At 50.5% G+C, this 14,194-nt stretch overlaps 1 protein-coding gene across 1 annotated transcript in view; it reads left to right on the top strand.

Moving 5' to 3' along the window:
• The window catches only part of Cdkn1a (cyclin dependent kinase inhibitor 1A), a 6,964-nt gene extending 3,174 nt beyond the window's left edge, over positions 1–3,790 (top strand). Inside the window, exons 2-3 of the mRNA XM_036167946.1 lie at positions 1,349–1,801; positions 2,481–3,790. Of these exons, the coding sequence (XP_036023839.1) occupies positions 1,363–1,801; positions 2,481–2,530 (489 nt within the window). The 5' untranslated portion in view covers positions 1,349–1,362 and the 3' untranslated portion in view covers positions 2,531–3,790. The remainder of the gene's footprint in view (positions 1–1,348; positions 1,802–2,480) is intronic.
• Positions 3,791–14,194: the final 10,404 nt, after the last annotated feature.

Here is a 14,194-nt window from a genome sequence, read left to right as displayed (position 1 = left end):
CTGTGATTACAGGGGTGTGCCACCACACCCAGTTTGACTGAGCATCTTGCTTGCTAGGTTTAGCATCTGAGCCCCAGACCCTTGGGGGTGGGTCTCTTTATCTCTTCTGGCTTCCTGCCTTATTCTGATCTGAGTGCAGCGTTGGGCAAATCCTGAGGAGCTGAGGGTGTGTGTGGTGAGAGCCTAGGAAGCTACTGGGCAGACCGTGCAAGCTCAAAGACTGGAGGGCTGGACTGCCCAGGAGAACCCAGTCCTCCTTAGGACCTGCATCCCCCAGCATTGGAGCCGGGCCAGAGCAGGCAGGAGTGGCCCGGGCCCCTCCGGTATCCCTTGCTCCCTCAACCAGCCACCTTTGATTTTCTGTGCCTGTAAAACGAGTTCCTTGGGCACAGGCGGTAGGCAGGCCTGGGAGGTGTCTAGACTGCAGATTATCCATCAGCCTGGCAGGATGTGGCTTAGCCTGGGAGAGAGATGGAGCCCTACTCCCCGAGGCTACTGCCTCCTGGCACCCTTAGGATAATGCCTCCACAGGTAGCACCTGTCAGCTGCAGACTGAAGGAGGAGGGGCTGGGGAGGGGTGAGGAGGCAGCTCTGTCAGAATGGGGCCAGAGAGGCAGGCATGCCACCACATCCATTTCCCAGGGTCGCCTACGCTAATTTCGAGCATCCTCGTATCTGCTCTCAAACAGAGCCCAGAGATGTTAAGGTACATATTTGGGGTCACCCAGCAAAGGCTTGCTTCTGATCCAGGCAGTCTGACTCCAATGTCCCCCGCCCCCTTTCCCAGCCACCTTGCCAGCTACCCGAGCATGCTGCCACAGCTATACTGGCTAAGAAACTGAGGCCGGAGACACCAAGTAACCTTTTAACTGTGGTGCTAAGTAGCAGCCCCAGTTTATGTGTCTTATCCCAAAGTCCAGAGCACTTTTGATTGGCTGGAGGGAATTACCCCCGCAAAGGGTAGCAGGATAGGAGACTGGCCCAGCTGCCAGTGGTGTGGGGGGTATGGGGTGTGTTTGGGAAACCATTGGACCTTGGCAATCCACACGTATTTGGGGTGTTCACACCCACGAAGGACATTTTAGCACAAGACATTGATTTTAGCGGGTAGTAGCCCTGGTGTAAACAGGACTGTGATCCCCCTACTTCTGCAATGCATTGGCCTCTGTGGACATCAGCTGTGACCTTGAGGCGCAGGGCTGGCTGAACTCAATACCCACTTTGGGTCTCTTGGTGCTGTGGGGTTCTACAAGGTGGTGGAATGGCGCCTGGGAGGAAGGAGAGGGAGCAGGAAGATTGTGACATGTGGTGCGGTTTCCATAGTGACCTGGGTCTTCTTGGGTTTCAGCCACAGGCACCACCATGTCCGATCCCAGTGATGTCCGACCCGTCCCACACAGGAGCAAGGTGTGCCGTCGTCTCTTCGGTCCCGTGGACAGCGAGCAGTTGAGCCGTGATTGTGACGCGCTCATGGCCAGCTGCCTCCAGGAGGCCCGGGAACGGTGGAACTTCGACTTTGTCACCGAGACACCGCTGGAGGGCAACTATGCCTGGGAGCGTGTCCGGGACCTAGGGCTGCCCAAGCTCTACCTGAGCCCTGGGTCCCGTGGCCGTGCCGACCTGGGAGGAGACAGGCGGCCTGGTACCTCCTCTGCCCTGCTGCAGGGGTCAGCTCCGGAGGACCACGTGGCCCTGTCTCTGTCCTGCACTCTGGTGCCTCACGCCCCCGAGCGGCCTGAGGACTCCCCAGGTGGACCCGGAACCTCTCAGGGCCGCAAACGGAGGCAGACCAGCCTGACAGGTAAGGACAGGTACAGGGAGGGAGGATCCTGCAGGAGATCTGGAGAGGGGAGACTTGAGGGTCACACAAGTCTGCAGCCAAGCCCAATTTGCTGATATTGATGGGGTACTAATCTTACTCGGAGCTCTCAATAACAGTGGCTGTAGATCAAAGCCTTTGCAGAGAACATTCCAGACATCCCCCAGCACCGAACCATTCTTGCCTTGCTTCCGAAGGTGAGGGAAGGGAACCCCGGCTGAGAGGTGGTGATGGCACTCACAAGATCTGGGCATTTTCTCTGCATTGACAGGAGGAACGCCCAGGGTAGCGTGGGGTTTGGCAGCAGAGCACTGGCCTAGAACCCGCTAGGGAAGTGCTGGGGGCGTGCCTTTGCAATAGAGTGCTGGCTTGGTATGGCCACACCACCCCTCAGTACTGCTGAGATGGCTCAGCAGATAAGAGCACTCACTGCTCTTGCAGAGGGCCCGAGTTCGCTTCCCAGCACCCATGTGGGATGGCTCACAACCTCCTATAACTCCAGTTCTAGGGGATCTAAGACCCTAGAGTTTTGATCTAGGCAGACAGAGGCAGCCCCCCCCCCCCCCAGCTGTAGGGAGGTGCAGTTCCCCAGCGTAGCCACATGTCCCTTTGACTCTCGGGAAGGGTGGCCTCTGGCCTGACATTTGTTCTCTCTGCACAGATTTCTATCATTCGAAACGCCGGCTGGTCTTTTGCAAGAGGAAGCCCTAATGTGCGCACAGGAGGCCTCACCTTCTTCTGCGGTGGGCCAGGAGGCTCCTTCCCCACCTTCTGCCTTAGGCCTTCCTTCACTCTGTGTGTCTTAATTATTATTTGTGTTTTAATTTAAACTTCTCCTGTATATACTCTGCCTGCCCTCCTCCAGCCTCCAACCTTAGCGTTATTTAAAAGAACCAAAGTAGTATGATATTAGGCCCCTTAGTGGTGGGGTTTTTATTATGTAGACTATTATTTAAGCTCTTCTGAACCCAAACTCTTTTCCCTATCCTGGAGGGAAGGTCGGACTGGCTTCATGCCAGCTACACCCCTCCCCCAACCCACCTCCATCCCCTATCTGGGTGATACTTTCCCTAAATGGCCTGGTTCTTTCCACCTGTCTCATGGGGGTGATCCTCAGGCCTGAATAGCACTTTGAAGGGGGTCCAACTGAGTGAGACTTTGGGGTCTCCTTGTCACCACCTCTAAGGCTGGCCAGGGTGACAGTGAAGTGATCATAGCTTAGAACAGGGATGAGGCTTAGCCTGGTTAGGACCCAACTGTAGTGTCCTGACCCTCGACACTCGCTCAGCCCTGTGAAGACAGGGAATGCCCCCCACCTTTTGCCACCCCTGGGGAGCCTGCCTCCCCTGTGAGTCCCTCTGCCAGCTGCCCCTCTATTTTTGAGGGTTCACCTGGCACTCTGCTGCTGTTCCCTCTCCAGACTCTCCCCCCCAATACCCCCAGGTAAGCAGGAGGCATCTCTGGGCACCTGGAAGGGAAGGGGTACACTAAATGGGGTTCCCTGGTTCTACCTCAGGCAGCTCCAGTGACAGCCATCCTCCTCGTGGTTCTAGGGTGGGTCCCTGGTGGTGAGATAGGCCTCCCAGAGCAGTGAGCATCCCTGTGGTACCAGTGTGTGGTGGGGACCCTGGCGGCTGAAGTCATCAGTGACCCCTCCCATTTCTCCGCCCTTTGAGCGGCAGGTGTACAAGGAGCCAGGCCAGGATGGTGCCTCCAGGGCTAAGCAAACTTAACCGGCCATGGCTGACCCTTACCCAGAATTGAGTCTCTGTGGGTGTCGAAGCACTTACTGGGTCTGACCCCAAACACCTCTGTTTCTGTAACATTCTGGTCTGGACTGTTTGCCCTTCGCTGCCCGCCTCCCTCCCGAATATGTATTTTGGCCTCTTCCCTGAATCCACTCAGAGGGTAAACCTCCGAAGAGCAGGGACCACGTCCCAGTGCAGGTGCTCAATAAATATTTCCTGATGACTTGTAATGATTTGTCATTAGAACAAATGCGGGGAGTGTTTGAGACGGCTGTTTGCTGTGAGTGTGTGTGTGTCTGTCTGTCTGTCTCTGTGTGTGTCTACAAGTGCACACTCATGCAATAATTTTTCCCCTCAGTGATGGGAATTGAACCTAGGTCCTTGAGCATGGCAGGCAAGAACTCACTCCACCACTGAGCAGTAGCTCCGCCCCTTTATTTTTCATTTTCAGACAAGGTTGGTAGGGTTGTTTTTTTTTCCATTTGAAAAAAAAGTTCTCATTTTCAATTTAATTTTTCAGAAATGGTTCTTTTAAAATGTTTTTAAATTATATTTTATTTATTTGTGTGTGTGCCCGCGTGGGCATGTGCGCGCACATGTGTGTGTGTGTGTGCATGTGTGCTCCAGCGTGCATCTCTCATGGGGCTTCTGTATCAAATTCAGGTAGACAGAATTGATGGCAAGTATCTTTACCCATGGAGCTTCCTCACTGGCCCCAGAAAGATCTCAATTTAATTTTTAATAATTTAGCTTCTTATTGCTCAACAGTTTCATACATGTGTATAGTGAATTTTTGTCCTTTTTCATTTCCTGTGGTCCTCGATAAGTTGCTTAGATGGGGCTTGAACTTGTGGCCCTGCTTCATTCTCCCAAGGGTTACAGGACTCTTGCCATCAACCCAGCTGCCTTTAGAATTAAAATTATTTTCGGAGCCAGCAGGGTGGTACTTGTGGTCAACCCTGACCCCTTGAGTTTGATCCCCAGGGCCCATTTGATGGAAGGAGTGTCTGACCCGTATGAGTTATCCACTAGTTGTCTGAACACCACATGTATGTGTGTATACATGCATGTGTTCACACACACACACACACACACACACACACACACACACACACACACACTATGTGCTGGGTAGTTTTATGTCAACTTGACACATTAAAAAAAAAAACCATTTGAGAGGAGGGAACCTCAATTAAGAAAATGCCTCCATAAGATCAGGCTGTAGGCAGGCCTTTAGATCAGTGGTCCTCAACCTTCCTAATGCTGCGACCCTTTAATACAGTTCCTCAGGTTGTGGTGACCCCCAACCATAAAATTATTTTCATTGCTACTTCATAACTGTAGTTTTGCTATTGTTATGAATCATAATGTAAATACCTGTGGTTTCCAATGGTCTTAGGCAACCCCCAAAGGGTTGTGGCCCACAGGTTGAGAACTGCCGCTGTTGGGCATTTTCTTAATTAGTGATCAAAGGAGAAGGTCCAGCTTGTCTTAGGGTGCTGTGAAGAGACACCATGACCATGGCGACTTTTATAAAGGAAAACATTTAATTGGGGTTGGCTTATAGTTTCAGAGGTTTAGCCCATTATTTTCATGTCGAGAAGCATGGCAGCATGCAGGCAGACATGGTGCTGGAGAAGGGGCTGAAAATCCTACATCTTGATCCACAGACAGCAGAAGCAACTGTGTGTCACACTGGGAGGTATCTTGAGCATATATGAGACTTTAAAGCCCACCCCCACAGTGACATACTTCCTCCAACAAAGCCACACCCACTCCAACAAGGCCACACTTCCTAATAGTGCCACTGCCTGTAGGCCAAGCATTCAAATACATGAGTTTATGGGGCCACATACATTCAAACCCCCATATTCCACTCCCTGGCCCCCATAGGCTTGTAGCCATAACATTATATGAAATGCATATAGTTCCACTTCAAAAGTCCCCGTAGTCTATCAGTCTCAACAATGTTAAAAGTCTGAAGTTCAAAGTCTCTTCTGAGACTCATGTAATCTCTTAACTGTAATCCCCTATAAAATCAAAATAAAAAAACAGATCACGTACTTCCAACATATAATGGCACAGGGCGTACATTACCATTTCAAAATGGAGGAAAGGGAGCATCGTGAGGAAACACTGGACCAAAGCAAGACTGAAACCAGCTGGGCAAACTCCAAACTCTGCACCTCCGTGTCTGACGTCAAAGCACTCTTCAGATCCCCAGCTCCTTTCACCAACCTTGGTTGACGGCAACACACTTCTCTCTTGGGCTGGTTCCACTCCCTGATAGCAGCTCTCCTCGGCAGGTGTCCCATGACTCTGGCATCACCAACATTTTGGGGGTCTCCAAGGCAATCCAGGCTTCACCTTCACAGCTTCACACAATGGCCTCCTCTCTGGGCCTCCATGCAGGGACACCCCTGACGCACACCTGGCTTCAGTGGCTTTTCTTAGTCTCAGAGGGAGATTCCATAACCCGTTTCTCCTATCCTTGACTCTAGAGCCAGAACCACATGGCCAAAGTTGCCAAGTTCTGTTGCTTGTTAGGGCTGGAACATGACCCCCCCCCATTCAATCACATCTTCACCAGCTTCCTGTTTTTCCAGTTTCCTTCACTGCCTAAGCCTGGCTGTCCATCTGTAGACCAGGCTAGCCTCAAACTTAGAGATCTGCCTGAATCTGCCTTCTGAGGGCTGGGACTAAATGTGTGCCCTACCACAGCTGGCTCTATGATAATTTCACACTGGTGAAATTATTAAGGCCACTCCATGTAGTTAAAAGGGAGGTTTATTTTGTGGGTAACTTACAAGTGAAGGGATAGATTACAGAGTCTGGGAAAGGCGTGGCGCAGTCCGGCGGTGTTCTCTGGAGAACTCTGCTTGGTCTACCTCCAGCATCCAGGGTCCAGGAACCAAGAAAGCCCATGCCTCTGGAACCCAGGTCTTCATCGTCCTCTCTCAGCCCCGCCTTGTAGGCATGACCATTGCTGAAGCCTCAATGAGGGTTGGAACTTCCAGGTCAAAGCTGGAATGGCTGCCCACTACACTATGACTTTCTTTAATTCCTTTGCACAAGTTGGAAATTTAGCTGGGTGGGATCTTGTTCTGAGGTCACAACTCCCTTTATTCCGTTTCTTAATCTGTTTTTCTCCTTGAACACAGAACTTAGATCCATTCTACTTTCTGGTACCCCTTTCTCCTCAAATTGTAAATTTTGTATTTTTTCTTGTTCAGCTTGCTCCTTTTGATTCTAGATCTGTATAAGAATGAACACTAATAACCACACAACCAAGTCAATACTAGGCTGTTTTGAAATTTCCTTTGCCAATGGAATTAGTCCAAAACTCTTCAATTTACCGCCAGGCAGACTTTTCGGACAAGGGCAAAAACCAGCCACTTTCTTCACCAAAATATCACAAGAATGCAACTGTGTACCACACTTGAACATATATGAGACCTCAAAGCTCACCCCCACAGTGACACACTTTCTCCAGCAAGGCCACACCCACTCCAAGGCCACACCTCCTAATAGTGCCACTCCCTATGGGCCAAGCATTCACCACACGAGTCTATGGGGTCATTCCTGTTCAAACCACCACACAGCCCATTGTGGGTGGTGCGGTGCCTAGGCAGGTGTTCTGGGTTCTATAAGAAAGCAAACCACGGGAAGCAAGCCAGTAAACAGTCATGGCCTCTACATCAGTTCTAGCCTCCAGGTTCCTGCCCTGTGTGAGTTCCTGCCCTGAGTTTGATGATGAACAGTGATGTGGAAATATAAGTGGAATGGTCTCTTTCCTCCCCAACTTGCTTTTTTTTTATCTATCTATCTATCTATCTATCTATCTATCTATCTATCTATTTATTATGTATACAGTATTCTGCCTTCATATGTCCCTGCAGGCCAGAAGAGGGCACCAGATCTCATTACAAGTGGTTGTGAGCCACCATGTGGTTGCTGGGAACTGAACTCAGGACCTCTGGAAGAGCAGTCTGTGCTCTTAACCACTGAGCCATCATCTCTCCAGCCCCCCAACTTGCTTTTTGGTCATGGTGTTTCATCATAGCAATAGAAAACCTAACTAGGATAAAATAAATAGAAAAATATTAAATATAACTTGGTTTTTACATTTTATTTTATGTGTATGAGTATTTGTCTACATGTATATCTGTGTACCATGTATGTACCTGGTGCCAGCAGAGGTCAGAAGAGGGCCCCCTTGAACTGCCATTTCAGAGGGTTGTACACTGCCACGTGGGTGCTGGGAACCGAACCCAGCTCCTCCGCAAGAACAAGTGCTCTCAGCCTTGGAGCCTTCTCTCCAGCTCCTGTCTTTTGAGACAGGGTCTCCCTGTGTAGTCCAGGCTGGTTTCCACTTGGCTATGTAATCAAGGCTGGTCTTGAACCCTGATCCTCCTGCCTACCTGTCTTAGGTTGTTCTTACCATTTCAATCACCTTCAGGGTTATAACCTCTATTTCACAGTTGAAAAACAAAAACAAAAAAACCCAAAACAACCCATGGCCACAAACTGAAGACCCAGCCAGCCCAAAGTCACCACCCCCTCTGGAGGGTCAGAGCCCTGAGATCCTCATGAGGTCTGCAGGTCACACAGCCTGCTTGACACACCTGAAAGGAGAATGGTGATACTTCCAAGCAGGGACCCACGGGGACCGACTGTACCACTTTGGAATCTTAGACGTAACCCAGGCTTTCTCAATATTCCAGAAGGCTGCCAGATGCTACCTGGTCCCTTCCCCTGTGGCCCTGCTACCCACCCAAGCTCCTGTTAGACATATTTTGGAACTGACAGCTGGAGGCAGAGACCCTGGGTGCTCTCTCTACTGCACCTCGGAACAGACGGTGTCTGCATCAGGGTTTACCATACTGTGACGTGAAGTCAGGCAGCTATGAGGAACCGAAAGTGCGTCTGGAAGCCTTGCTAGTTGTAAGATGATCTCATGGCCTCTTGTTTCTGTTCATCAATTCCGTTCTGGAAGATTTTATTCCCATAAACACTGGATTTTAAAACATTCATTATTATTATTTCCTGGGTTTTTGTTTTGTTTTGTTTTTTTGAGACAGAGTTTCTCTGTGTAGTTTTGGTGCCTGTCATGGAACTCACTCTGTAGACCAGGCTGGCCTCGAACTCACAGAGATCCTCCTGCCTCTGCCTCCCAAGTGCTGGGATTAAAGGTGTGCGCCACCACCGCCCGGATCTTGGTTTTAGTTTTTATTGCCTGGCTTACATGGGGCCTTCTACCGCATTCCAACTGTGGTTGGCACATGTGCACACTGGCTTGCACCCAAGGATCTGGGACACATGGGAGAGGGGAGAACTGACTCCCGGAAGTTCCTCCACACATAAGCTGTAGCATGTATACACACCTACACACACACACCTACACACACATACACACATCTACACACACAATACACACCTACACCTGCACACCTACATACCTACACACACACACCTATACACACACACACCTACACACATACATACATACCTACACACACAATACACACCTACACCTACACCTACACACATACATACCTACACACACACACCTATACACACACACACCTACACACATACATACCTACACACACACACACACCTATACACACACACACCTACACACATACATACCTACACACACACACACACCTATACATACACACACCTATACACACATACATACCTACACACACACCTATACACACACACACATACATACATACATACATACACACACAATACACACCTACACCTACACACATACACACATACATACCTACACACACACCTATATACACACACACCTACACACACAATACACACCTACACACATAATACACACCTACACATACATACATACCTACACACACAATACACACCTACATCTACACATATACACACCTATACACACACCTATACACCTACACACAATACACACCTATACCTACACACACACATACACACCTACACACACATAAATACCTACACACACATACACACCTATACACATATACCTACACACAATACACACCTACACCTACACACACATACATACCTACACACACATTCACACCTATACACATACACACACATACTTACACACACATCTACACACATACACCTACACACCCTTTCCATGCCTTCATACATATATACATCCACACTCAAATGTTTGCATACACAAAATAAATTAGTAAGTATAATTTTTTTCTTTTTCTTTTTGTTTTAAGACAGGGTTTCTCTGTGTAGCCCTGGCTATCCTGGAACTCACTCTGTAGACCAGGCTGGCCTCGAACTCACATAGATCCTCCTGCCTCTGTCTCTCAAGTGCTGAGATTAAAGGTGTGCCCCACCATCACCCAGCTAATAAGTGCAACAATTTATTAAAATGTCTAAAAATTAAATCCACCTAGGATGATTTTAAAATTAGAAGGCTCTGGCTTTTGGGGTCCTAATCCAGTCTTCCAATGGCTCATACAAACACATAATTTCTTCATCTATTTGAAGTGATGTCTTTATCAATTCATGAAGTTCTTACACATGTTCAAATCTACTGCTGTCTACTTCGTATTTCTTTTTCTGTTTTTCTTTCTTATCCCTGAGACAAAGCCTAGTCATGTAGCCCAGGCTGGCTTTGAACTCAGATCCTCCTGCTTCACTCAGGTTCTGACAGCTCTGCGGCACCCCACCTGGCTCCATTCACCTGTCTTCATGTTCCAGTTCTTCATGCACATGTACCACACTGTTCTTGTGACTGTGTCTCTGAAACCTATTTTGACAGTAGCTTAGTCTGTTTCCTAAGAAGGGAGTTTGATCTAAGTAAGCCTCCTCTCCTGGTCAAATAGGCTGCCAGTGAGTGAGAACCCGAGGTGAGGAGGGGTATTGTCCCCCTGAAGCATTTTCTGCACCAGTGCCTACGCACGGTGGTTTCTCTTGACACTTCTCCCGGGCTGAGGACAGTCTGGAGGAAACTGAGGCCCAAGTTCTGGCCTTGTGTGGAACATACTTGGACCCCTGGCATCGGGCAAGACAGAGAAAGTGCAGCCAGGGCCCCTTTCTACAGGAAGTTCCTTAGATGGCAGCAGAAGATGCGCAGCGAGGGAGCGGAAAGGGGCAATTGAGCAAGAGCCAAGACCGTTGACGGTTGCAGAGTGCGTGGGCTCTGTGGGCAGCGGACGGTGACCTACTCACAGGGTCCAGGAGCACCGGACCCCAACGGCAGCCGCTGAGAGGTGGGAGCCACCCCAACAGGCAATGCTGCTGCTTGCGGGGGCTGGGGGGGGAGGGTGGTAGTATGGGCCCCATGCAGTAGCTAGCTAGCTTTCCTTATTTCTTTATTTTTTTTGGGGGGGGGGCGGGGGTTTCAAGACAGGGTTTCTCTGTGTAGCTTTGTGCCTTTCCTGCAACTCACTTTGTAGACCAGGCTGGCCTCGAACTCACAGAGATCCGCCTGCCTCTGCCTCCCGAGTGCTGGGATTAAAGGTGTGCACCACCACCGCCCGGCCCCGTGAAGTTTCTTTTCCTTCTTTCCTTCCTTTCTTTCTTCCTTTTCTTTCAGACAGGGTCTCCCTTATGTAGACCAGGCTGGCCTTGAACTCCCAGAGATCTACTTACCTCTGTCCCTTAAATTCTGGGATTAAAGGCATATGCTGCCAAACTGCACTTTTTTTCCCCCTGATATGGGGCCTTATGTAGCCCAGGCTGGCCTTGAACTCACTATGTATTCAAAGATGACTTTGAACTCTTGATCTTCCTGCCTCTACCTCTGGGGTGCTGGGATTAGACGGCTACATCCAACTCTTATCTAGCTTCTGTGACAGGGTGAAGAGTTGAGTGTTGGTACTTCCCGACTGTCTAACGGAGAGGCCCCGGCTGTGGGCGTCATCCAATGAGTGAGAAGTGGATTGTGGACTTGTGACAGCGGGCAGGTCTTCTGGCTTCTTGGACACTCGGTTTCTCTAGCGGTTAGTGGGTGAAGGTGGGGAGGCCGGCAGAACAATCCACTAGGACTAGGTGGTTCTCAGGGCCGGTGGCGTGACCGTGGTCGGCCTCTCCTAAGGTAAGATTCACACTGAGCTGACGTGTTTCTCAGCCCTCTGTGTCAGCTCTGGCAGATGTCCCTTGCTCCTTCATTCTCAGTTTCTCTCCAGTTCTTGATGGGAGGCCTCAGGGCTCTGCTTTTCCAGCATCGTGGAGCCTGGTCCTGAAGGTGGCTGGCAGCAGGGCTCGCAGGCTGGCTGCCGAGTTTTCCTCAGACTTCGGGAGAAATGCGGGGGACACCTGGGTGCTGAGGGGCTGTGTGTGTTTTACTGGTGGTGAGGGGCCTCTCCTTGAGCAGGGTGTGCAGGAGACTGCTGCAGAGACGGGGCATGGTCAGAGAGCACCCTGCGGCTGCCTCTAAGGGTTCGGTTCTGGCCCTGGGTGACTACAAGTGTCCTTTGAAGTCACCAAAGGAAGAGTAAAGGGTGTCTGAGAGCTAAGTATGAGGGGAGATGGATGATAACTGAGGAGAGAGACAGAGAGAGAGCACGTCCATATACTCATGGACTCACCAAAGGAGGGCCCCACTGTCTCTCAGTGGCCATTCCTGCTTGTGAAAGGGGCACAGACTGATTATAGGGTATGCTGTAAGGGAATACGGGAATGGGGCAGTGACTGACACAGATGTCCTGATCTATGGTGACCAGTGCTCTGGAGGCCTCACTGGCTGCAGGGGACAGGCTGACTCCCTTCCCTGGACTTCCTGATGGTCTAGCCACGGAGGTCCCTGCCTGGGAACACTGCAGAGGGGAGTTGCCCACATTCCAGGGGGCCCATTTTGGGATTCAACCTCCGTTGGCTGTGAGAACCAGGCTGGTAACACTTATGCTTCTCATGAGGGCTCTCCCCCAGCATGGGCTCTGGGAGCCTTATCTAGCTGGTTCTGTGTGCTAATCAGCTCGCAGGAAGTACTGTGAAATTACCCTGACTTTTCTGCAGGGCCAGCCCTTGCTGCCCAGGAAGCACAGCTGGACCACATCTGGACAGCTGTGAAATCTTTGTCACTCCCAGGGCCGCTTCCCTGGGCATCTGCGTCCCCAACTGCAGTGTCACGGCTCCAGAATGTCTTGGATGAGACAGATGGGCAGCCAGTGTCCCCAGCTTTTGTTTGGATCTGCAGGGAACGCAGTTGCTGTTGGGACTGCTATGAACCCCACCCTCATCAGTGACATCACCCCTGCCACCACTGCTGCCTTTACCCAGCAGTCCCTGAGGGTCAGACACAGTGCTTGCTCAGAGGCAACAAATATTGCTAGGCGCCAGCTGTATGCCAAGCACTGGTTTACAGCTCAGTAAAAGGAGATTCGAATTTACAGAATAAATGATAAAAGGCATTTCTGAGAATGGAAATGGAGAGGAAGTGGAACCAGAAAGGGGGTACGTCATGCTGGGGGTGGATGGCTTCAACGCTAATTGTCATGTTGAATCTTCACATGGTTCTGGTGGTCAGATGTTAGTCTGATAGTTCTTTTTATCGTGTGTGTATGTGTGTGTGTGTGTGTGTGTGTGTGTGTGTGTGTGTGTGTATGTGTATGAAGGTCTCACTCTGTAGAATAGGCTGGCCTTCAATGCACAGTGATCCTCTTGTCTAAGCGTCCCCAGAGATCACTGGCAGGCATCACCACACCCAGATACTTCTCCGCTTCTAGTGAGGTGACTGAGGCACAGAGAGGGTCAGTGACTTGCCTGAGGCTGCCCGGTTAGGGAAAGAGGTCCACCTGACTTCAGAGCGTCCTGACGTCACTGTCCTCATGGAGCTCCCTACCCTCATCTCTAGGTCATGAGGGTGGCCTTACCCGCTGCTGGTACCCTCACTCAGAGGGTCTTTCCTTGACTGTAACCTCGAGGCTAGAGCTGCCCCTAACCATGGAGGGTCATGTGGTCGTGGAGGGAGGGGCTGTCCTCTAACGGGGATGTTGCATGGAGGTAGACAGTGGCTTTCTGGGTGTGGACGGATGGGGCCCAAGGAGGGGCCCATGTCCCATCACTGTTTAATGGAGCAGTGTGGGGTGACACTGGTGACATCCAGGCAGCTGAGTGCAGGGACACCCCCAGAACTATTCTTGCTTGTTTCCCCTCAAGCCTTCTCCTAAAGACTTCGGAATCTGCAGAACTGAGCCAACAGTACTGTGATTGATGCAGTGTGAGATGGAGACACTTTGCCCCGTATTCACATGCCCCACTGCTCCCACCACACCTTCTGCTGTCTGTGTGCTTATCGTAACCATTGGAAGGTAGATGGCAGGGTCAGAGTTCACCCCGCCCCATCAGATACCTTTGTTGTTGATCTCTGAGACAGGGAAGTACCCTGTGGCCCTGGCTGGCCTGGCCTGGAACTCACTCTGTAGGCCAGACTGGCATTGAACTCATAGAGATCCTCCTGCGTCTGCCTCCTGAGTGCTGGGATTAAAAGTACGTGCCACCACATCTGGCTCAATCAGTGTCTTTTTTTGTTTTGATTTTTCGAGACAGGGTTTCTCTGTGTAGTTTTGGTGCCTGTCCTGGATCTCACTTTGTAGACCAGGCTGGCCTCTAACTCACAGAGATCCTCCTGCCTCTGCCTCCC

This window comes from Onychomys torridus, chromosome 18 (assembly GCF_903995425.1).
Source record: "Onychomys torridus chromosome 18, mOncTor1.1, whole genome shotgun sequence".
Classification (NCBI taxonomy): domain Eukaryota; kingdom Metazoa; phylum Chordata; class Mammalia; order Rodentia; family Cricetidae; genus Onychomys; species Onychomys torridus.
Note: the sequence above shows the minus strand (reverse complement) of the source record. Positions and strands in the feature narration are given on the sequence as shown.